The 22881-nt window shown below is 34.8% G+C and overlaps 1 protein-coding gene across 4 annotated transcripts in view; it reads left to right on the top strand.

Moving 5' to 3' along the window:
- The window catches only part of SLCO5A1 (solute carrier organic anion transporter family member 5A1), a 64373-nt gene that overhangs the window by 19021 nt on the left and 22471 nt on the right, over window positions 1-22881 (top strand). For all 4 annotated transcript variants that reach the window (XM_025165935.2, XM_025165934.2, XM_007427036.3 and 1 more), the window contains 4 exons: window positions 6336-6468; window positions 8688-8908; window positions 16542-16706; window positions 21083-21281. In XM_025165935.2, the coding sequence (XP_025021703.1) occupies window positions 6336-6468; window positions 8688-8908; window positions 16542-16706; window positions 21083-21281 (718 nt within the window). The remainder of the gene's footprint in view (window positions 1-6335; window positions 6469-8687; window positions 8909-16541; window positions 16707-21082; window positions 21282-22881) is intronic.

Here is a 22881-nt window from a genome sequence, read left to right as displayed (position 1 = left end):
TCTCCAAACTGTAAGTTTGCCCTTTGCTGATTAGATCTAGTCTCTCCTGGGTTGTTAAGGCTGCCTGGAAGGTCACCTATAGTTAAGTCCATACAGTGGTATCAGCTTCTTTGAGAGAGGAGGTGGTGCCTTCGGCCTTGAAGGAGGTGGTTGTGCACCTCCTCCTTAGGAAACTGTCCTTGGACTCAACAATTTTGGACAATTATTGTGTCTCCTTGCTTTTGGGAGAAGGTTGTTAAAAAGGTGGTTAATAGCAATTGCAAAAGATTCTGTAGGAAAGTGCTTATCTGGGTCTATTTCAGTCAGGTTTTAGCCTGGGATTCAATGTGCAGATGGCATTGGTCACACTTGTTGATGAGCTTTGGAGGAACCAGGATGGGGATGGTACATCCATCCTAGTGCTTCTGGATCAGCTGAGAGGTTTGGGAGTTGAGGGCAACATGTTACAGTGGTTCTCCTCCTTTCTCAACAGCCAGTTTCAGTTAACAGGGGGGCAAGAGATTATTTATTTATTATTGAATGTATATGGCCGCTCATCTCACTGCTGTGACTCTTACATGGCCTTGACCCCCCACCTGTGAGGTATCTCAGGGCTAAGGGCTCTCTCCCCTCTTGTTTTACATCTACCCAATGTCTGGAGGCTAATTGGAATAGTTTTTGTCATTATCATTATTCTGATCTTGCATGGCAGAGAATGAGTTGGTGGATGACTACAGCATCATAACTAGTTCCACACACATATAAGCCAGTATCACTCATTACCAATTCATTTCTAATTCACTGTTTACTCATTGACTCTGCCCATTTCTTGCTGCCCATTTCTTGCTCACTCCTGAGCTTATAAAGGCAGCACATGAGGGAAATGGGTGGGACAGAAGGAGGGTCTCCTTATCAGGGGGCTACTCATGGATAATCCCATATACTGTACGTTTTTTTGTCATTGGATGGCATGTGTGTTGGCAGGCTGACTCTGCTTTGGCTCCTTTCAGCACATCTCCTACTCTACAGACAGACATGACATGAAACTGCAGCAGCTGTAGCTGCTTTTAGCAAGTGCTTCCTTTTCTTATTTTACCCTTGAACTGGGGTATATAAGAACACCAGACATTTTAAAGTATTCTGAAACTCTCTCCAGTTGGAAATTTAAGAAGTGAAATACAGTACCCGTTGAGCTTTATAGATACATTTCAGTAAAATTTCCTTTCCTACTATACATACTTGAGTTTGTCAGGCTGAGTGCAATCTGACAGGATTCTGGCCATAAGCATCCATTCCTAACCACAGTGATGCCAAAATGTAAAATGCGTATTGTGACATCACAACACAACACAACACAAACTCCACCCTATAGTGCCTGCACATGATGTTGCACAGAAGTACATAAAGGGGAGGGGAGGAACTTGTGTCACAACATACATAATGCCACTTTTTCCAGCTACAGATGCCTGTGGTTCTGGCTTCGCCTAGTGAAGCGCAGACCACATTCAGTACTTTACCTCCTATTCTTGGATAAGTCAGCTGTCAGCTCGTCCAAGCAAAATGGAGTTAATGAGGCATTGGCTCTTGTAATCTCCCTCAGATTTGTTCACCTGGGGTATTGCAAGCCACATTTTGATAATCCCCATTATAAAATATTAATGTTGAAATTATTAAGGACAAAATTGCATTTATAACTGCTGTCAAAAAGATCAGAAGCCACTTCTGTATAATATTTTCTTTTTCTATTTTCTTTCTTACTTATTCATTATTCTTATTTTCTTTGTTTCTTTTCTAATATTCGTATTGTTTTTATCTTGTTAGAAATTTCTTCAATAAAATTATATTAAAAAATATTAAGGACATACAACTTACTTGGACTGGGAGGCATTTATATGTTAACCATTTAAAAACAATAATATTAATTTAAAATTTATCAACAGCATAGTGTAATCTAGAATGTAACAATTACCGGAAAAGTGTTATTAAGAGGTAATTGTTATTGTTATTTATTTATATTTATTTGTTAGAGTTATACCTGACTTTTCTTCAAAACTTCAAGGTAGCTTTCTTGAGGTCTCCCTTCATTTTACTCCTATAACAGGAATCTTGTGAGGTAGGTTAGGCTGAGAGAAAATGGCTGGCCAAAACCCACCAAGCAAATTTCTGCAGATAAGGTAGAAATAAAAGTAGTTCTCCCTTGTTCAAGTCCAACATCTTAGCACACTAGCTATCACTGCACTTAATTTCAAAGTGATAAAAATAGTTTGCAATAATGAGTATCATAATTTTGATTGGTTGCAGATAAAACAATATGATTCAATTTGTATTCATGTGTTCTATTAATATAATCATATATTAATAATTTTGAAAGAGCAACATGTGAATAGGTTATTTCAACATAAATGTTAAATTAATCTTGTACAAGACACCCTCCAAAAGAGGGAGTTGCTGTTTGCATACTCGCACAAGATTTTTCAAATGTTATGCTGCATCTTTGGTAGAAAGTAGAAATAAGAACAGTGAGTTCAAAATCATTGCTTTACTCTCATGCATTTTAAGAATGTTAATGTGAGTATGCATTTGAAACACATTTTGGGGGATGGTTGGTATAGTTGGGATTTTGAAAATAATGTGGTGGGTACTATTAGAGCATGGCTCTGTATGTGTGGCTTGCCTAGTCATAAAATGGCTGCTATGAGGCTGTTATTTAAACTAGTTAAAATGACAGATTTAACAGAACATAATTTATTGCTCCCTCTAGCACCCTCTCCTGTGGGATGCTCCCTCCTTATACTTGCGTAAGTTAGTACATTTCTGGATAAAACACTGGACTGACTTTTTTTTTTTTTTTACTTTCTAAGAAACCTTATGGAGCCCAGAATGATTATTGTAAATAAAGTTGATGCTGGAAAGTGGCTAGCAATCTGTAACAATGCTACTTCTGGGGGCATCCAAAACATTATGTTGCAGAGAACTCCATTTGTTCCTAAAGTTGCTTTAAGATGGCACACCTTTCATAAAGATTGAAATGGCTCATTTTGCGGTAGAATAGCCTGGTTTGGGGTTAAAACATGGCCATGAGAGAAGTGAGACAACAACTAGGTACTAGAAAAGAATTAAAAATAAATATGGCTATGTCCATAGGCTCAAAAAAAAGAAAAAGAAAAAAGAAGAAATGAATAATTATAGTTAATACAATATATGAACAAATAATTTGGTTATGTGTTATGAGTGTTTTGCAACAAACAGTATACATTTTTAAAATTATATATAGATACCTCTGGAAGTTAACAGATGTCACTGCCCTGTTTGTGATGTATCTTATAATTTGAAATAAGTTGTATCTGATTGGTTTTCACTGGGTATGAGAGAATTTCCATGATTTAGTCTAATTGTTTTCTAAAACTTCTGGACATGCCTGTAATTTGTGGTAGTGAATTTAGTTGTGTGTTGTATCAAAAGCTATTCTCTTTTGTTTCTTCTTAACCTTTTTTCCAGTCATCATTTTTGAATGACTCTAGATGACTGTGGAAAGTATGATTCTCTTCTCTATGTTATATGATTTACAAATAGTTTCTTTGGTTGTACCAGTGAGAAGAAATTATCTCTGCCCTTATTTATCCATTCCAGAGAGAGAATTAATTGTAATTTTAGGCAAAAATTAACATTTCACCATAAGGTCTTGGTGAATTAATTTTGGCAAGAAAACAGTTTGTTCTTTTAGTTATTGATTTTAAAGTTGTGTCATCCGTTGGAAGCATGCTTCATTTGTACTAATGTAAGCCTTGAAGTTTTAAAAATAGCCTTCCTGGCACCAGACAGGAGATATTATTAATTTATAAGATCCAAATTCAGAACATCAGAAGATTTAAGATAATATCCAAAAAGGATAATTAATCAACCACCAAACAAAAGGATTAGGGTGGGCTTTTAAACTTTCAGCTAGCAATGGTCAGTGCCCAGTGGTAATCATAAAAACAAGCTATATCCTTTAATCACTGAAGTTTCTATTGTGGGACCATCTTCCTGTCTTCTTGATGGTATGGTTACCAAAAGCTAAATACACTACAGTATAACAAATAGAAATACTGTATCTCCTTGCACAGAAATTATTCTTTTCACTCCCGATGTTCCAAGTCTGAATTCCTCCCCTTACAGAAATCTGCCATTCTCTCTTTTTTCCCCTCTATCATATGAAGAATATTTATTTATTTATTTATTTGCTTGCTTGCTTGCTTAGGAGCTCTTCTTTATTAATGGCAAAAAAATAGATGGTTAAAAAAAGGTTCAGTAAACTTTGTACAAGCAGTCCCAATATTTATTTGTATGCTAAGAGCTGAATATATCTCACTCTTGCTCTCATTTTATAAGAGGTGGTATATTTGATATTGATATTGCCAGCAAGATATATTTAAAGAACACTTAGAGTACATGTCTCTCCAGATAATTTTCATACCTAAAAGAATGAAGACAGCATCTGTTATTTTTATGTCTACTGTACAATATTTCTGCTTACTATGAAACTTTGTTCAGCATTTCTAAATAATGTCTGCTTTGAGTAAAGAGCTGCTGCACATTCCAGTATTACGTGTAGAAGATGTAAAGCAGAGCTACACATTACTTGAGTGACTTATGTCTGAATCCTGATGTAAATGTTTTTCAAATTCATTTTAGGTCCATGAATTTTTAGAAAGGTAATTAATTGTCTGGAGAGCAGCTAATTTTACTAATTATTTTCCTCATTAATGCTGTCAGTTTTTTAATGTACTTTTAGTGGTATAGTCTTTCTCAGAATTTAGGCTGAAAATTATCATTATTTTGACTTTTATGCCCACTTCCCCAAAGGCATATATAAGATTAGATTGTTAGTCTATGTTATAATCTTAATTGCATTTCTTATATGGATTGAGACACCCTCACTCAAGGATGCATTCACCACCACCAGTACCCACCTGTTCATTACCTCCCAAGAGGCCTTTACCAGCCAGGCAGGACACAGATCTAAAACCCAGGTGGCCAAACTCACATTTCCTAGGATCCTATCCACTTTCTTAGGAGTAACAGGGTCAAACTGTTCCCAGATAACTGGGCAAGAACCTACCCCAGGCCAGTGTCCACGCCAACATCCAACTGGGAACGAATCGGAGTAACTTTATCTGTCAGAAAATCAGAAAATTCTTCAGTGCATCCCTGCAGGTAAACCTTTGAGTCCTCCTTACCCAAAAGGAATCAGATCACCTTAAAGTGGGCCGCTGGGCGATTTTCTGCAGATGCAATTAGTGAGGAGAAGTATTTTCACTTCACCACACGAATCGCCACAAGGTAGGCTTTAATATCAGCTCTTACCCCTGTTCGGTCGAATTCATTCTTCGCCTTCAGCCAGCGATACTCTAGACATCCCTTGATCCACTTCATCTCTCTCAGTTCCTCCATATACCACGGGGCATGGTGAGGTCCACAGGTCGAGTGGGGTTGCTTGGGTGCAATCCTGTCTAGAACCTCAGTCACCTCCCTTTTCCAGGTGGTGACTAGGGTCTCAGCAGAACTACGCAGCAGATCCTCAGTTATAACTGACCTGGTAATCTATCAGTTTGAGTTTGGAAGTTGAACACTTAATTTATTTTTCATGGCCATAATGCCCAAGAAATTTATCTGGCATATGTGGGGCAGTCATATAGCATGTAAACTACCCAGAGTCACTCTAGAGTTAGAGGGGCGGTGACTAAATTTGAAGAATGAATGAATGAATGAATGAATGAATGAATGAATGAATGAATGAATGAATGGAATGAGTGAGTGAGTGAGTGAGTGAGTGAGTGAGTGAGTGAGTGAGTGAGTGAGTGAGTGAGTGAGTCTGCAACTCCTTAAAGCAGCTGTGTCTTTTGCTGGGTTAGACATCTGCCCTCCGCAACTGCAGCATGATCCCAGGATGGGGTGTGTTGATTTAAGCAGCCTCCTTACTCTCCAGAGCACCTTGTCTTTGAATCTTAAGTGTCCCACTGCACAATTTTTAGTATTATGCTCTTATGCTTAGTTGTTCTTTTATTTAGTTGAGCTGTTGTTTCATTTAAGAAAGAGGGAAGCTTTACGATTAACTGCTGTTTATTAACATGGCTCATGCTAGGACATGCTTTTCCAAAAGTTTTTCCTCTGATGCCCAGAGAATGTGGGGAAAAGATGGAAATTGCAGAAAAGCAGCAAATAGTTGCTGCTTGGATATACAAAGTCTCAGGAAAGCACTTAGTATCCTACTCTTGTACTGAAAATGGTTACATTACTGAGCATACTGCTATAATCTTATGGTGTGTAATATGGTATAATTTGATGTGTTTTGGATTTTCATTCCTCTTTTACAGCCATCATGTATGTAATGGGAGCTCTTGGTCCTGCAGCAGGATATTTATTAGGAGGAGTTCTTATTGGGTTTTATGTACATCCTACAAGTACTGTTCATATTGACCAGAGTGACCCACGGTTCATTGGTAACTGGTAAGCTGCAACCATGTGTGTGTTTTATGTGCAAGAATAACAGTAACATTTAACATTTGATCATGTCTTCAGCAGTGCTGAATTATGAATAGCTGCAGCCTAAGACAGCTGTATGAGTTGTTCAAATGCCTGCTAATTTCACAACCATTTACTTATTCTGTTTGTTGCTTTTCCATTTGTATATTTTGGAAATATTCCCTCTAAAAAACTAAAAAAGTAATACAGTAATACCAATGGAACTTACACATTGCTTCCCCATTTGGCATTGTTTTTTTTCATGTACATGTGTTTGTGTGTAAGTTGGGTGTGCAAGTTTCCTGCATAGCTTGTCAACAGTATAGGAAGATTGCTTTGTTTATATAATCTCTATACAGATTTTTGAAAATACATTATTCTTAATTTGTTGCATGCTCTTACAAGACTATTGGCACAATATTGAAACTCAATTTATACAGCAGTTATAAAGAAACATGGAGAATAGTCTATCAACAGTTATTAGCCATGATAATTTAATCATTTATCAGATTTAGAGAAGATGAACCTTTAAATATCAGATGCTGGGCACAAAGAACAGAGTTAAAGTAAATACTGAAAATGTAGCCAGAAACTAATTTCTTCCCTCTTTATGCTACAGCAAGTAAAGCAAATTTTGAATCATTCATTAAACCTCTTATTGCAGCCTCAGTTTCTTTTGAGTTCCCTCTATCACTTTGTATTGTCCAAAAATGATAGTTTTGAATGGATAGTTCTAGGAAGTACATATTGTATATACAGTCATATTTTTTTTTTTATGCAATCAGGACTAAAGTTTTGCCTGTAGTTTGACCCTGAAATAGTTATTGCTGTTTCTTGTAGCTTTTTGTAGTTGTTGTTCCACTTGCTAAATATAAAAAATCTACTTAGTATTAAAAAATGCATAAGTTCATGTACTGCCAGACCATTCTTTGAATTGGTCACATTGAAAAATGTTGCTTGTTTTAGGAGAAAAGTGATTTAACAACAGCTGCAGCTACAACAAAGCAGTAGTAATAATTATACAAGAATTACAGGGAAGTGAGATACCAATTTAATCATGACAATAATAGTTGAGAACTTAATTTGAAGAAGTATGGCCTCAGATTTTCCAAACATTCATGCCAAATATCTGCCAGATAGAAATAATAGGGTCCTTTTCTTCTATAATTAGGCATTCAGGAGGCACTGAGTAACTATGAAGCCTATAACTTCCTTTTTGTAGCAAACGCTCATTAATGTTGTTCTGTTCTATATATGGTTTACTAGGATCCCGGATGATGAATTTGGCAGCAATTAATGATCTGTAAATATAGGAAATCTCCATTTCCATCTACCTGTGTATGTTCATGCCAGAATCTAGGGTATGACAATTATACTAGCCTTTTTCTTCAGAATAATTAGCTGGTAAGGTGCCTGTTATCAACTGCATGAATTAAAGGAAAAGCCTCAGTGAGTTGGAAGCATCTTGTGACCCATATGTTAAGTATAACAGCCAAAGTTAATTATTAATTATAAACCATAGAATGATGGAGAAAGTGCCATCAGTGGCTGTAGAAAATTCCATGTGAGCAGAATTTATAAAATTTAGTCTTGGAACAGTTCCAATTGATGCCCTCTAGATGCATGAGATTACAATTGTTATAATATTGGTTGGCTATGATGTTGGAGTTAATGTGAGCTGTAGTGTACCATATCTAACGGCACCTGCTTAGGGACAACTGGAATAGATTAATGTTACAGCCAAGCTGCATTGTGGTAAACATGTCATTTGCAATTGTATATTTGTGTGGGAAGGAGAGCACATAATCAAGATCCTAATATGTTTGCCAGTGTTAAACTATTTCAATGACTCTTTGCATCCCTTTTACATTTGGTTTGTTTTCACTTGGGAGTGCTATTTTCCTGCTCAGTTAAGCTATCCATTTTTCTTCTCTGGTTTGATAGAATTCGTTCTGTATGATGTTTGTCTGTTTTGGCTGCAGCTTTTGTGTTTTCTTCCCAGTCATTTACATGGTAATAGTTTTATGGGACAAACAATAGCACCAAGGTTAAATTTCTGCCTCCCGCAAAAGAGAAGTATGTGTGCGTATGTGTGTGTGTGTGTATTTACATACAATGACATCTATTATTGTTTCTTCCATTGCTGCTTGATGTAATGAATACAGCCCTATTTGTAAATGTTATTTCTTATCTTCTGATTTTAGGTGGAGTGGATTCCTCCTTTGCGCTAGTGTGATGCTTCTTGTTATACTTCCAATGTTTGCTTTTCCCAAAAAGCTCCCACCTCGACACAAGAAGAAGAAGAAGAAGATGCACTCTGATGATGTTTCAGGTGATGATGATATTGTGAAAGAGAAAGTGAATAGCAAAAGTCAGCTAGACTCGGAAATTCCTGCATCAATGGATTTTGGAAAGAATGTTAAAGGTAAAGTATTTGCTGTTAGTTAAAAAAATCAGATTGGGATGGGATGCTTCCGGTGGCGGGCATAGGGTGTTTTCTTCTTCTGGATAAAGGAGGAAGCCTGAAATCAACCTATTTGATCTCCGGATGGCCATTCCTCATGAGTAAATTACAAAAACAGAGGTTTTTGTGAGCGGCTCATGATTGGAGTGGCTGGGAGATGAGGATTACATCATTGTTTGTGGCTAAGGTACAGCCTGTATAAGGACACTGGAACCGGCAACCCCAATTTCAATAGCACTTTTGGATTATAATTATTCTGTTTAAGAGAGGCTTTTTACAGAAGATAAGTATTTCTCTTGGTATTTTTCTCATTTTTTGGAGGGACTATGAATTTTGGGAAGATCTGGAGATTTAAAATAATTAAATCTTTGAAAACTGCAAAAAGTGGGATAATTAAAGTGATATATGAAAGCTAACAATGGAGAAAGGGGAAGATTTTTTTTTTAATTTTTAAAGTTTAATTTTTCATGAATCTGCATTGTTAAAACTATAACTGCTTTAATGGGACTCTGTTCTTCTATGGGAATGCTTTTTGTTTTATTGTAACTGATCTGATAATTGGCTGGGATCATATATCAAAAGAACATAGTAATCAGCCTAGCCTATTTTTAGCGGAGCTTTTTCAGTAGTGACATCTGCTGACAATTGCTTGTAATTACAGCTTTAAATCTAGTGGATTTGAGTGTTCTGCTTGGTTCTTTTTCCCCTTCTTTTTTGTCTTTCTCTTTTCAGCTTGATATTTGTATTTTTTTGATATTTCTACAATGGCAACACATAGAGCCTGATTGGATGTTAGAAGAGCCTCTGCGGAGTAGCCATCAGGGAGGGAAGATAAAGAAAGAGAAGATAAGCCAATCTCTTCTAGTTTAATTAAATCAGTGTTTAATGAATTAGGATCTAAACTGGCTCAGTCATTGGATGCTAAATTGGATGCTAAATTAATGATTTTTGAAAAAAAGATGGAAGAAAGATCAGATAAAATGGATATTTTTGTAAAACAAATGTCTGCAGGTACGAAACAAATGTCTGGAGAAATAAAGCAAACTAATGATAGAATGGAAATTTTAGATAATAAATCAAGAATTAGAGATATAGAATTTGAAAGAAGAATGGATAATTTGGCTCTGTTGGAACTCAGAACAAATTTTGTTTGAGATTTAGAGCCATTCCAGAGGTTCCAGTTGAAGATACTAGGAGAAAGGTGGTCCAGACATTGTCAGATTTTTTAGATTGAGAAGGGGATGAGGCTGGAGAGGAGATCAGCAAAGTATATTGGATAAATTCATGTTTTGCTACAATAAGACATGTGCCAAGAGATGTTTTAGTGCACTTTGTAAGGAGAAGGACAAGAGATCAAGTTCTGCAACAGCATTTTAATTCAAGAATTTTAGAATTTTACGTAAAAGAAAAGGTTGCTTTTTCTAATTGAGGTATTAAAGCAGAAGATTCCATTCCGCTGGGAGAACTCAGAAGGTGTAACTTTTACTTTTCAACATAGAAGATTTCGATTGAATACTGCTCAAAAGGCTAGAGAATTTTTGGAAAAATTTAAAGGAGACTTGGAAGAGATTCAAATGGAAATTGCAGAGAAAACCCACCAAAAATTACAACAGACAGAGGAGCCTGAAAAAGATGACTTGGAGTTAGGTGCTACTGATATAGGCTTTTCTAAATTATTTGCTTAACCATGGATTATAAATGTCTAATGTGGAATATAAATGGGGCAAATTCCCCTCAAAAAAAAAAGGAAAAAATTATTACACCATTTGAAAAAATTAAAACAAGATATAATTTGTTTTCAAGAGACTTATATTAGAAATAAAGACACAAAGTATTTAATTTGTAAAAATTTGGGAGAAGAATTTATTTTGGCAGCACCAAAAAAACCTAATGGAGTTGTTTTATATGTTAACCCCCATTTAAAACCACAGTGAATATTGATTGATCAACATGGCAGATTCGTGGGGGTGGAAATTGAACTACAAGGACTTAAAACTTTTGTTTTGGGACTTTATGCTTCAAATGAAGATAAAGGAAATTTTTACAAAGGACTTATGGAACAATTGGTAAATCTTTCATATGACAATTGGTGTTTGATGGGAGACTGGAATGGTATAGTCTCTCCACAGTTAGACAGAACATCTAAGAAGAAAGTTAAAAATACTCAAGGTAAATTACCAAAGATTTTTTTTTTTGACTTGATGGATAACTTAACTATAGCGGACTTATGGAGACAAAAAAATTCTACAGAATATACTTATTTCTCAGAAAGGCATAGATCATTTTCAAGAATAGGCATGATATGGATTTCAAAAAACTTGGCTACTAAAATATCCATACTAAGACAGCTTTGATTAGAGAAAAGACACTGATTAATTGGAATTGGAATTGGAAAAAGCCCTTTTTGGACTTCGTGCAGGAAACAGAAAAAAATGAAATTATGATATATGGATTTGATGATTAGTAAAATTAATAGATTATAGAAAAAATGAATGTTAAGTTGTAATCTTAGAGTAAGAGTTTAATGTATGTTTTACTTATATCTGCTGTAAAAGAAGTTGGAAGTCATTCTTTTTTTGTATGTTTTTTTCTTTATTTTTCTGTACTTCTACTTTCCTTCTTTCTCTTTATTCTTTCTTCTATTCTTTTTCTTGATTATTAGTTCTTGTTAGTTTTTATCTTTCTGTTTTTAAAATTTAATAAAGTTATTATAAAAAATCAAATTAGGATGAAGCTTAAATTCATAGGATTCATATTTGTTGTTGAAATTTGATACAATAATATATTTATTTAGGATCAGTACTGGAATATAGGACTTTGTCTTCAGATGGTTCTACATTAGTTGCTGGGTAAATTGCTTCATTCAATAAACCAATATTAAGCCCCCTTAAAGCCTTATATGGGCAGTCTGTGATCTATAAACAGCCATTAACTGTTCTCTGTGTAGCTTGCTAAAGCTGTGTAAATCTTATCTTCTATTTTCCTGCTGTTACCAGCAGTATGAAAAGTAGAATTTGGCTAAGGATGCTGGGCTAAAGGGAGTGGTTAAATGCTTTCTCCTCAATCAAAAATAGGAAACTTTTTCCCAGTCAAGAGCTGTACTGCCTTTGTGGGAACTATTAAAATGCAGTTGGGTTTTTTTGCTTTGCTTTGAATTTTGACCTCTCTCCCCCAAACTATATTTATAGAATCATGTGTGCTCATGATACAGAGGCACAGTCATAAAACACATGCTCCCTTTTTCAGCTGATTCGTGGCACAAGAATGGTGACAGTTTCATCCTCATTGTAGCATGCAAGGTGGATTGTGCAATTTTTTTTTGGCCAATTGGTTTAAGTAGAGTTAAAAATTGGGCTCGTTCCTCTGTTGAACTGTTTGGGCAGTTTGGCTGAGATTCCATGGTGGACAGATGTTCATCTCCATCATACAGTGGACATCATGCATTTAACCCTCAGCTTCCAGTGTTCCGTGATAAATATATAAATTGTGCTTAATGGACAAGAAAAGCGATGAGGTCATAACCCACAAACTTGAAGGGCTAGAGTTTCAACATTTGTGATTCTAGATATTGGTCATATTCATACATTAGTCCCAGTTTTAGAAACATACTTTGTGAATCTGTGAGCAAGTGCTATGATGATATTCCCCTTCCTGATATTTCCCCTTCCTTTTTCTTGTTTCCATGCACCAATATTACTTGTATTAAAATAGTATCTCAGTTTGGCCATGGTGTGTGTGCTGAAGATGATGAATAAAGAGAAGGACTGTGGAATTACAGTGCTCATGTATTGTTCATAAATCATGGTTTAAGAAAATGATGAAAAAATGTACAAATGTGTTTATTTTTTTCTGTCTTTATAGCCAATCTTTGCAAAGTGATTTGTCTTATCACCATTCTTAATTTTCTCACATGAAGGTGGTTTCCATTTCCACATAAAAGTAGGAAATGGAGGTGGTTTAAATAACAATGGGAAGCGCTAGGTCAAATTAGATATGAGGAAGCTGAAAGTACGGTGCTTGTCCAAATAGTGCTGTGAAATTGCAAGGTTCTATCTGGAAATTGCTAAGCAAGCCTGGCTGACTGAATAAATTAGCTTGTTCAGCATGAGCAATATGCTGCTTGGCAGTTTATATGCTAGGGCTGTGCAGAACTTTGGAATTAAGAGAAAAAAAGATGCTTAGAGTAGGTGCTCACATAGCAGCTATCTGAAGCTCCTTAAAGTTGCAGCACAATTCTGGGGAAAAAAATGTATCTGGAACTCTTGGCAGGTGCTATATATACTGCTGTGTGATATGATTCTTTTAATTTTTCCTTTTAATGAATTCTGTTTTAGTAATCAGAAATGTTTTGGCCTTTTTTAAATACAGATGATGCTATCCCCATATCAATAATAGTAGCAGGAATTAATTTAGCAGCAGTTTTATTGTCCTTACAATATTTGTTGTTTTTGCACTTATTATCATATACATCCTTATTTATTTATTTACTTATTTATTTATTTATTTATTTATTTAAAATGAGTTTCCCAGCTTACTAATTACGTAAGAAATCATGGTTCCTAGTTTAGAACAACAAACTATCAAACTAACTTCAAACCATGGGTTTAGTTCCTGACTTGTACCAAAGCTGATCACCGTAGTTTCCTAAATCAAATTAATAGGTAACTATTAATTTGATTATTCTTGGCTTAAATATATGTCTTAGAGCTAGAGAATAGACTGAAGAGGTATCATGCATGCAAAAAATGTGTTTACATCTCAGCTTCTTAGAATATACTTTGGCCTGCTTCAGCAATCATAATTGTTATATACATGGTCTCTGGAATAACTATCATATCATGCTGACAATATTTTCTTTTTACTTTTTTGCTGTAGTCACAGAATTCCTGTCTCATTTAGTAACCTAGTTTTGGTAATGTCCTAAAACTGTATCATCATTTTGCATGTGCAATGTTATCTCCTAAATGTCACCCATGCAAAGTCTGAAGTCCAACATATTTAACTGCCTATAGAAAATGCAGTCTTGGTTGAGTTTTTGCGTTTTTCTTCTTTGTATCTATACTTTAGGGTATTATTTTCAGAGATCTAAACATATCATCTGGAATAAAGATATTAAGGACTGCAATCTTTCTGGGCACAACAGTCTTTTCAGTGCAGTTTTTTAGTGATGAAAGAGAGAGAATGGTTTATTATGCTAATATACAAGTACAATTTATCTGATGATTTTGCACTGTCTGTAATAGATCTTCATTATGTTAAATGAGAAGTTTCTCTGTCACCACTCTACGCTTGTAGGAAGTATTTTCCTTATCCTCTGCTGAAAGAATTCATCTACTGATTTTGGAGATAGACAAAACTATCTATATACTGATATACAAAGAAAAATATTTAACAGCTCAGCCCTGTCCTACAATGAGGTCATATATCCACCTTTCACTGTCTCTAAATATTTTATCATATACTGGCACTATCACTTAGGACACTATACTGGCATGCTTAGGAATTTTGCTTTCCATGGAATTTACTGAGAAATTGAATAATATCCCCTGTCTGGTGTACCTATATATATTTGTGTAGACATTAAAATTGAGATAGTCACACATGTACTTTTGAGATGCTCTGTCATCTTTGGAGAATGGGGTTAATATCTCACATAATCAGGAATTACCAGGACTGGTCCCAATGTGCAGCTGTGTAGTTCCTATTAAATGACCAAGTTTGTGAAGTTTTTAGGAAGGTGGCTAAATTTTGTGCTGTAGTAATGGCAGACAGAAACCCATTGGATCTGAATGAGATACAGGTACACTTAGCTCCTGCTGTAAATAGGATTTTTATCTTGGATATTTTGCATTTTAATATTGTTTCTTTTCTTTGGGAGGGAATACAACTGTAAAATTTTTAATTAAAAAAAACTTTGCTATGTCTACATACTTGATGTGAAAAATCATTTAGTGTTGCTATCCAATCCTCATATTTAAAAATCTTAATTAGTTTTAGAGTCAATATTAGCTTTCAAAATAGCTCACAAAAATATAAAGTATTACATGTTTGGTGCAAAGAGGAATTGTGAACTTTGGAAAGTGGATGGAAGGATATTATTTCAGTTTCATTTCTTAGATTTTATAGTTCTTGTTAATAGCCTGCTTGGCTAGTCTGTTTCTTTTCAAACAAAATGTGTATTTGAATTTGAGGTAATTATAAAACGTTATATATCTCTCTGAAGTGATGTCCTTGCTATCCAAGCTCCAGTTCTTATTAACCTACACATCGAAATACTGGAGTGGATTTTTTAAAAAGACTTAATGAAAGATGTTGCAAGACTGAGATACCATGTATCCAGCTATTCTGTTAGGTAAAGCTATATAAAATAAGCTAAATTGATTGACAACGACTTCAGTTTTGAGTAAGATGAAACTTAAGATTGTGGGTCTACTGCAAAGTTCCTTCTAAGCAGAAATAATTTGAATTTGTTCTTCTGGAGTAGTGTTTTGATTTCTCCTGCTGTATTTTGGAGATAATGAACGGTGCAATTGACATTATTTGGTATTTCTCTGTCAGGAACAATGTAAGCAAAAAGTAGTTTTTTATATTTATTCAACATGGTAGTAAAAGTCACATTTTGCTTTGCTACAAGAAAGAATGTCAAAGCAGTTACCAATTTATACATTCTCTTCAAGGAGTTTTCCATTTCACGCATCTGAGGCTCTTTCTCTGATTTCAGGTTTTAGTCTCAGCAGTGTTCCTACTTATGTACGTACCTATATTCTTTGTTTAATGCTTGAATTGTGAGAGCCAATGTAGTTGGGAAAAGGTGAAGACTCAGAAAAGCCGACTGAAATGAGAACCACCACTTTAAGATCCAGTACCCTGAAATGGCACCTCTCCTGTCACATTTCCCAAGTAAAGAAAGCAAGGAGTGGGGGAGAAAAACTAGACAGCCAGAACTGTCCTCCTCCAATTCAAGTCTGTTTCTACCCATAGTGATGCCAAAATGATGAAATATGGATTGTGTTCAAGCCTTCAATATGATAGTATACGTACAAAGGGTGAAGTTTACATAAGGATCATTTTCATCTCCCTCCCCCCCCCCCCAATACCTATGTGATTGTTATTTGAACAGAGGAAGGGATTACAAGGGAAGGGAACGGGGGAAAGGGTTTTGCAGAGGGAATCCTCATCCCAAAGTCTTGCCCCCATATCATCTGGCTTGTCTATATACTAGAGCTTGGGGAGGATTTGAGCCTTTGGCTGGGTCCAGAATTGACCAATTACTAACTTCCCTGGTAGCAGCTTTCTTTTTCTCTTTATCAGTGATACTTGCCACCACCTGCTATCTGATCTTTTTCAGTGGGGATGCTAAGAATTGAACCTGGAATATTCTGCATACAGAACCCATGCTCTCTCACAAAATGCCTTGGGAAAACACACTGGGAGGGTGATTGTTTTTTGTATCCATTGGACTTCTTGGTAAGAACCTCCTCATGGCTTGAGAGGGCAACCAATTACTAAGTGTTAGCTTGCTTGTTCTTTGTCTCCCATTTATTATGGACAACATTTAGGTGTCCTTCTTTTATTGCTTTTTGTCTTTTTATAGAACTTCCAAGAGCAGCTTTCAGGATCTTAAGCAACATGACATTCCTTTTTGTGAGTTTGTCATACACAGCTGAATGTGCCATTGTTACTGCTTTTATTACCTTTATTCCCAAGTTCATTGAGTCACAGTTTGGCATCCCAGCTTCCAATGCCAGCATCTACACTGGTAAGATATTGCTGTAAATAAGTTTTTTAAGGATTATTTTTCTTTGTTTGACAAAAGAAAGTTAATGGAAAATGATCAGGTTTCTGTTCTTAATTGTTTTTAAATGTGCAGATTCTCTGCCTTACACCTATTTCTTTATGTATGAATAATTTGTCATTTATATTGTGCAAGTCAGCAACATAGGACTTTTGGCACTAGGATGTTTGGTTCTCCACCAAGCAGCGTCTTGATCAACCCATAATATTAAAATAATACTAACAAATTAAAATGGCATAGTTTTTGCAAGATTTGGTATTCTTATATGACATCATCTGAGGTTTGCTATTCTTACAAGATTTAGGGTGAATCTTTCAACATGAACTTTAGCCCTGATAGAACTACTGATCCTTGATATAATGGATGAGATTTTTCACCAGCAGGAAAAAAGTGTTCTGACAATAACAGCATTTAAATGTTTGCTCTTAGCCTAAGAGTTAAAAGTTACTGTGTTTTCAGTATGTAGCATTCTTCTCTTTGCAGGTTATTAACTAAAAATGCTACATGGATTTTATTTGTCATTGAAATGTACATATATGAATGATCACTCTATATAATCAGAATATTTTTATTGCTTTGTATTATTATTTCCCTACCATGAATATTTTAGTGCCATATACTTTAGGATGATTTTATTGTTGTAACTGCCAGGAGTCCTGGATGATTGTGGCAATACATAAAAGTGTTGCAAAACTGGCTTAGACCAGAAACCTATTTCCAGCAACAGCTAATCAGATATCTGGTACAGTTGCAACTGAGACTGTCCATATTATTTAACAGGATGTAGCCCTTCAGTTGGAGGCTTTCAGTATCTGTTACCATGTACTGTAGTTGCAAATCATATGCTTTATGCTTGTCCTGTTTTCAGCCAAGAAGCTTATAAAATCATAAAACTTAAAATTTGTACAGGTATTGGAACAGAATAACATTACACTAAACAGTTAAGTTAAAATGCGGCAATATCACAATGTTACATTCTTTGCCAGGTATATTGAATGTGAACTTGTTGAACTATTTTTAAAAGCCAGCTAATTTGATTTATACAAGTAAATTAGAATAGATTCATGCAAATGACATATTGGCAAGGCTACTAGATAATCCTCAAATAGACAAATTCAGTGTGTCTATTACCAAAGAACTTATTATTTTCCTTCTAAGTAGAATTGTCAGTAATAGTTTTAATAAGTTCATGTGTTCTATTAGACCAACTTAGATCATTTAAATCATGTAAAGAACTGTCCATTCTGATTAAAAAAACTAGTGAATTAGCTCTTCCAGCCAATATGAATCTTTCCTGAATAACCTGATTATGGAGTTGTATCCTGGAAGCTAAGCTTTCTAAAGACATGTTGGTTTTATGAATAAAAATCATCTGTCATCTCTTGGTTTAAATTAGTTTGTCATTCCTGAATAGTAGTCCTGAATAATAGTGATACTCAGTGTAACAGTAAGGTTATTTCAAATGCTGTTAGTTTTTTTTTTTTTAATCAAATAGGCTCAGTACATTTATTGGTTGAAGATGCATAAACAGAAGTTTGGAAATCGTTAGGTTTACTTTTGTGTTGGAGTATAAAATTGGGTTATCTAAATTGTTCTAAAACAACAACACACAATTTAAAAGCTTTAAAAAGAAGATAAATGTAGGCTGATTCAATTGTGAAGTTATTATGGAGAAAAATAGTTGGAAAAGAATTTTAGCACTATTTTTCTAAGATGATCACATTAATTTGAAGCCTTCTGGTTTGCTTTGGAATGTGTTCAGATATCAAGTGGCCACAAGCAACATTGTTAGTGAAACATGTTAGATAGTGTGTGTTAAAATGCACAAAGACATGCAGCTTAACTAAAATAGATTTTAGAACCCAATCTATACATATTAACCAAGAAGTAAGTTCCCTTATTCTGTACTAAATACAACAAGGGTTGCAGTTACATGTGTGAGAACCCATCAGATAAGTATTTTTATAAAATAGTTCTCTGTGTGAGGAATTTTGACAACTCAAGAGGAAAAGCTGAAAACTGATTTTGCTTTAAGGTGCTTTATGCAGTAACTAAGCATGTGCTTTAGTTTGGAATTTTCTTTTGAGCAAGTAACAGCATAATCGAATGCTATTTTTAAAAAGCTTTGTCTTGCAGTTCATACATATAGTTGATAATATGTGTCATTTTTCATATGATTTTAAAAACCCTTACTGAAAATTCAGTTTGGTTTTAATCTGGTTATTAAAACTTATAAATTGTGGACTTTTGATTTATAGACCTTCCATTCTGAAAAAAGGATTTGTATAACTGATAAATATTCTACTGTCATTTTCTAGGACCATAAAAGGGATATTGACAGGACAAGTACAGGAGAGTACAAGGAATTCTGTTTCTTCTTTGTATTGTCTTTTATTTAAAAAAACAAAAAACAAAAGGCTTTTGGAGAAAGTCTCTTGTTATGGTGGAAAATATATTTTGTTTGTTTTTAAGGAGAGGAAAAAATAAAACGCAGTTATCTCATTCTTAAAATCCTGTCTTTCCTAATTTTTTTTTAAATTTTGCTCTGCTCCTTGAAGCTTGTTACCATCTTTATGCAGAAAATTCCACCTGCAGAAAATTCCCTTTTTCACTCCAAAAGCTGGACTAAATATTTTGGCCAAGCATAATGAGTAGTATGAAATTAATATAATAAGTGGAGTAGAGGAAGGTGGGCTCAAAATCTTGTCACTAAAATTAAAGTGTTTGGGTTTTTTAAAAAAAAAAATCCAATGATTTATTAAAAAATGACACAAGCAGAAATTCAAAGGAGAGCTGGTATGTTTCAGATCATATGTTTCTAGAAAACAGCAGGAAAAGGAGAAGCCCAGTAAAATGGTGATGAGGTTTTGTAAAAATGAAATAACAGATGCAAGATATAAACTGCACACGGACAGATTTTTTCCCGATATGACCAAACCAGCCTTCTGTTTCTATTCCTTTCCCTTTTTGTAGAAAAGATTATTGCAGAATTATTTAATTTTTCTGGCTTTTATTTACAATCTCTAAAAATCCTGAAATTTGTGGATTCCTCCTTTTATCCTGCTCTCCCACCACAAACAAAAACAACCCCAACCCCAAACCCAGTAGTCCTAGCATCAAAAAAATCCACAGTTCCATAAAATCCTCTCTGAAATGGTATATTAACTGTGAGCTACAACAATTGTATATTGCTAAGTAAAGGATATAAAGCAATATAATCCTACATTTTATTCTTTTCCATTTCGTGTTTTCCATAATACTAGAAGCTTGTTCCTTTCCCAGCTAACATAAAACCAAAGCAGTATTTCACTCTTCCTTAAAGATCTCTATTTTGAGTTTCTTCTGGTTCTGGGAGAATCATAAGGAAGCTTTTTCTAATTTTTTATATGTGGTGTGTAGGCAAACACTTCCCACTCCCGTTCATACTCTAAAAAACTCACCCCTTCTAAAAAAAAAAAATCCGGACAAAATTGGCCCTGCACCTTCTGGTGATGCAACTCTTGATTCTCCAAATGGTTGAAAGGCCAAATTGTACCCTTGAACCTTCTCAAACCTTGTTCACTCATGTCAATGGCATCTTTAATTGAGGCAAGCATCAACTTTCTCAGGTTGGTATACCAGCTTCTCCCATACCTAAGCTATAAAAAGCCTCTCTGCTTCCCTCAGTGCTAAGTTTATAGCCAAGTTTATAAACGTGGTTATTTGCAACTTCATCTTGTATACCATCACTTTACACACCATAATTTACATTGATTCTCACTGTATCTCCTGTTTAATGAAAACTAGATTTTAGATAGTGACATCAAATATATACATCCTGTTCTGAGTTCATAAATATATGTCATCATGTGAGTGCCTTTGCCAACTAAGTTAAGCTAAAGAGACTCTTTTGTAGTCTGTTGCATGTGAAATGGCCTTAGTATATTTCTAGTAATAAGCAATGGCATTGTACTTTCTCTGGTCTTTTAAACTTAATTCTAATTTCAATCATCTATTCTACTTTAACATTGCTACAAATTTTTAACCTCTTCATTTTTGTTGTACAGTGATTTTAAAAAAAGAGTATGCTTGCCTTATTAGCTGCTTCTTACCACAGTTGTGGTTATTTAGTTTTTTATTATTTATCACTAGATAGCTCTTTGGTAACCAAATGAATGACATTTATCTATTTCATAAGCTAGCTTGTGAGTTTCAATTGATCTCAATGGTAGGGTTATATATTGTTACTATAAAAATACTGTAGAAAGTTGGCATATTTCACTGATGGAAAAGATATTTCCATACTACACATTTTAACACAATAAATGTTTTAACTTTTTCCTTTCTTTTTCTTTAACCAGGTGTGATTATTGTTCCAAGTGCTGGTGTTGGTATTGTCTTAGGAGGTTACATTATAAAAAAACTGAAACTTGGTGCAAGAGAATCTGCAAAACTAGCAATGATTTGCAGTGGTGTATCTCTGCTGTGCTTTTCAACACTCTTCATAGTTGGATGTGAAAGTATTAATCTAGGAGGTATAAATATACCATATACCACAGGGTAAATATATTTTGGGCTTTCTAAATAATTTATGCTTTGCATCAAAGCCAACCTTTTTGCACTATATAAAAGGTAACATTGTTTTCATAAGAACATTAAATAATTTAAAAGTGCCTTAATAAGTAAGAAACAAAGAAATCTACTGTGTAATCATGAGTTGAACTTCCCAACAAGAAATAACAATTTGTCTGCTGTATTCAAATAAACATCCCCTGAGGAGTATTATGTGCTAAATGCAAAGAACATGATCTGAAAATACACAGTATTCTTACATATCATATACCACTTTTAAGTTATTTATTGGAAGAAAATCAGGGTATAAGTGTACTAAGGGTAATTTCTATAATTCAAGGGATATTGTTTTGGAAATCATAGTATTTCTTGGGTTACCCTCTTCTAAGTGTGAGATAAGCTAATTTTGGCAGAATAAATCTGACATCAGGATGCCTTCCCATTCCCTTGCCAGCCTTCACAGCTGAGTGCTTTTGAGTTTGTAAAGCTTGATCTTGGAAGGTTCTCAGAGATAGGAAAACATAAAGGTGTGGGTTTTGAAGGATCCTTAGTGCTTTCAGTATTTCATTTTCTCTCCAATCTGTATATTTTTAGAGCAGATCTTGAAATTTGGTTGGATGATTCAAAATCTCTCTCTCTTTCTCCCTCTCTCTCTGTCTGGTATAGCTGTTAAGTTCTCATACAATATAAATACTTACTTCCATAATATGTACTTAATGCTGCAGATTATGGTAATGACTATTGGCCCAAAGAGCTTTAAATTGGGGATGAGTAGATACATTTACAGAAGATAAATTTATGAGCTCATTTAGCCATTATAACTAACTGAATGTTAGATAGTTGGATGACTGATCAAGGCCCAATTTTGTTCAGGGCAAGAGAGAGAAAAGAGCTTGGACAATAACCAGCTTAGCCTCTGAAAATCAGCCAGAGTTGGTTTGATGCTGTCACTTGTTTACTTAGGCAAATGAAGTAAGGTAATACTGTATCTTCTATTTGATATACATATAAGACAGTATATGCAAACTGTAGTTATAAGAATCATCCATTTCTAAAATTTTATTCCACATTCTGTATATTTCCCAGTTCTTTATCTGTGGGTTGTTTGTTTTGGCTCTAAACTCTTTAGGAAAGTGGTTCGTTTTTGCCCTCAGTTGCTATAGTTCACCTACTGGGGTTTTATATTTATTAATAAATAACTTTAACCATTGCGCACATGGCCAAGAATTCCTCATTTAAACCTTTTCTTTAACCTAAATTAAAATAAATAGCAAGTGAGTATATATCCTAAAACTACCATGTGATTATAGCAGGAAGAGTAGCTACAAATAGATGGTTCATTTTAAGACATAGATTGCACTTTAGAGGAAAGCGAAGTGTGTCTTGCTCATATTTGCAGCAATAGTTGGAAAGCTACCTGAAAATTTAGGCTGAAAATATATTCTGCATATTTGTTGATGCACTAAATCCTATACAGTGGTACCTCGGGATACGAACGCCTCTACTAACGAACTTTTCGGGTTACGACCAGCTCCGGCCGCAAAAATTTACCTCGATGTGTGAACTCCGCCTTGAGGTACGTCAGGGT

This window comes from Python bivittatus, unplaced genomic scaffold (genome assembly GCF_059951505.1).
Source record: "Python bivittatus isolate LINGU-HERP-01145 unplaced genomic scaffold, Pbiv_v1 ctg000840_np1212, whole genome shotgun sequence".
In the NCBI taxonomy this organism is placed as follows: domain Eukaryota; kingdom Metazoa; phylum Chordata; class Lepidosauria; order Squamata; family Pythonidae; genus Python; species Python bivittatus.
The sequence above is the reverse complement of the archived record's forward strand: the minus strand, read 5'-3'. Positions and strand labels throughout refer to the sequence as shown.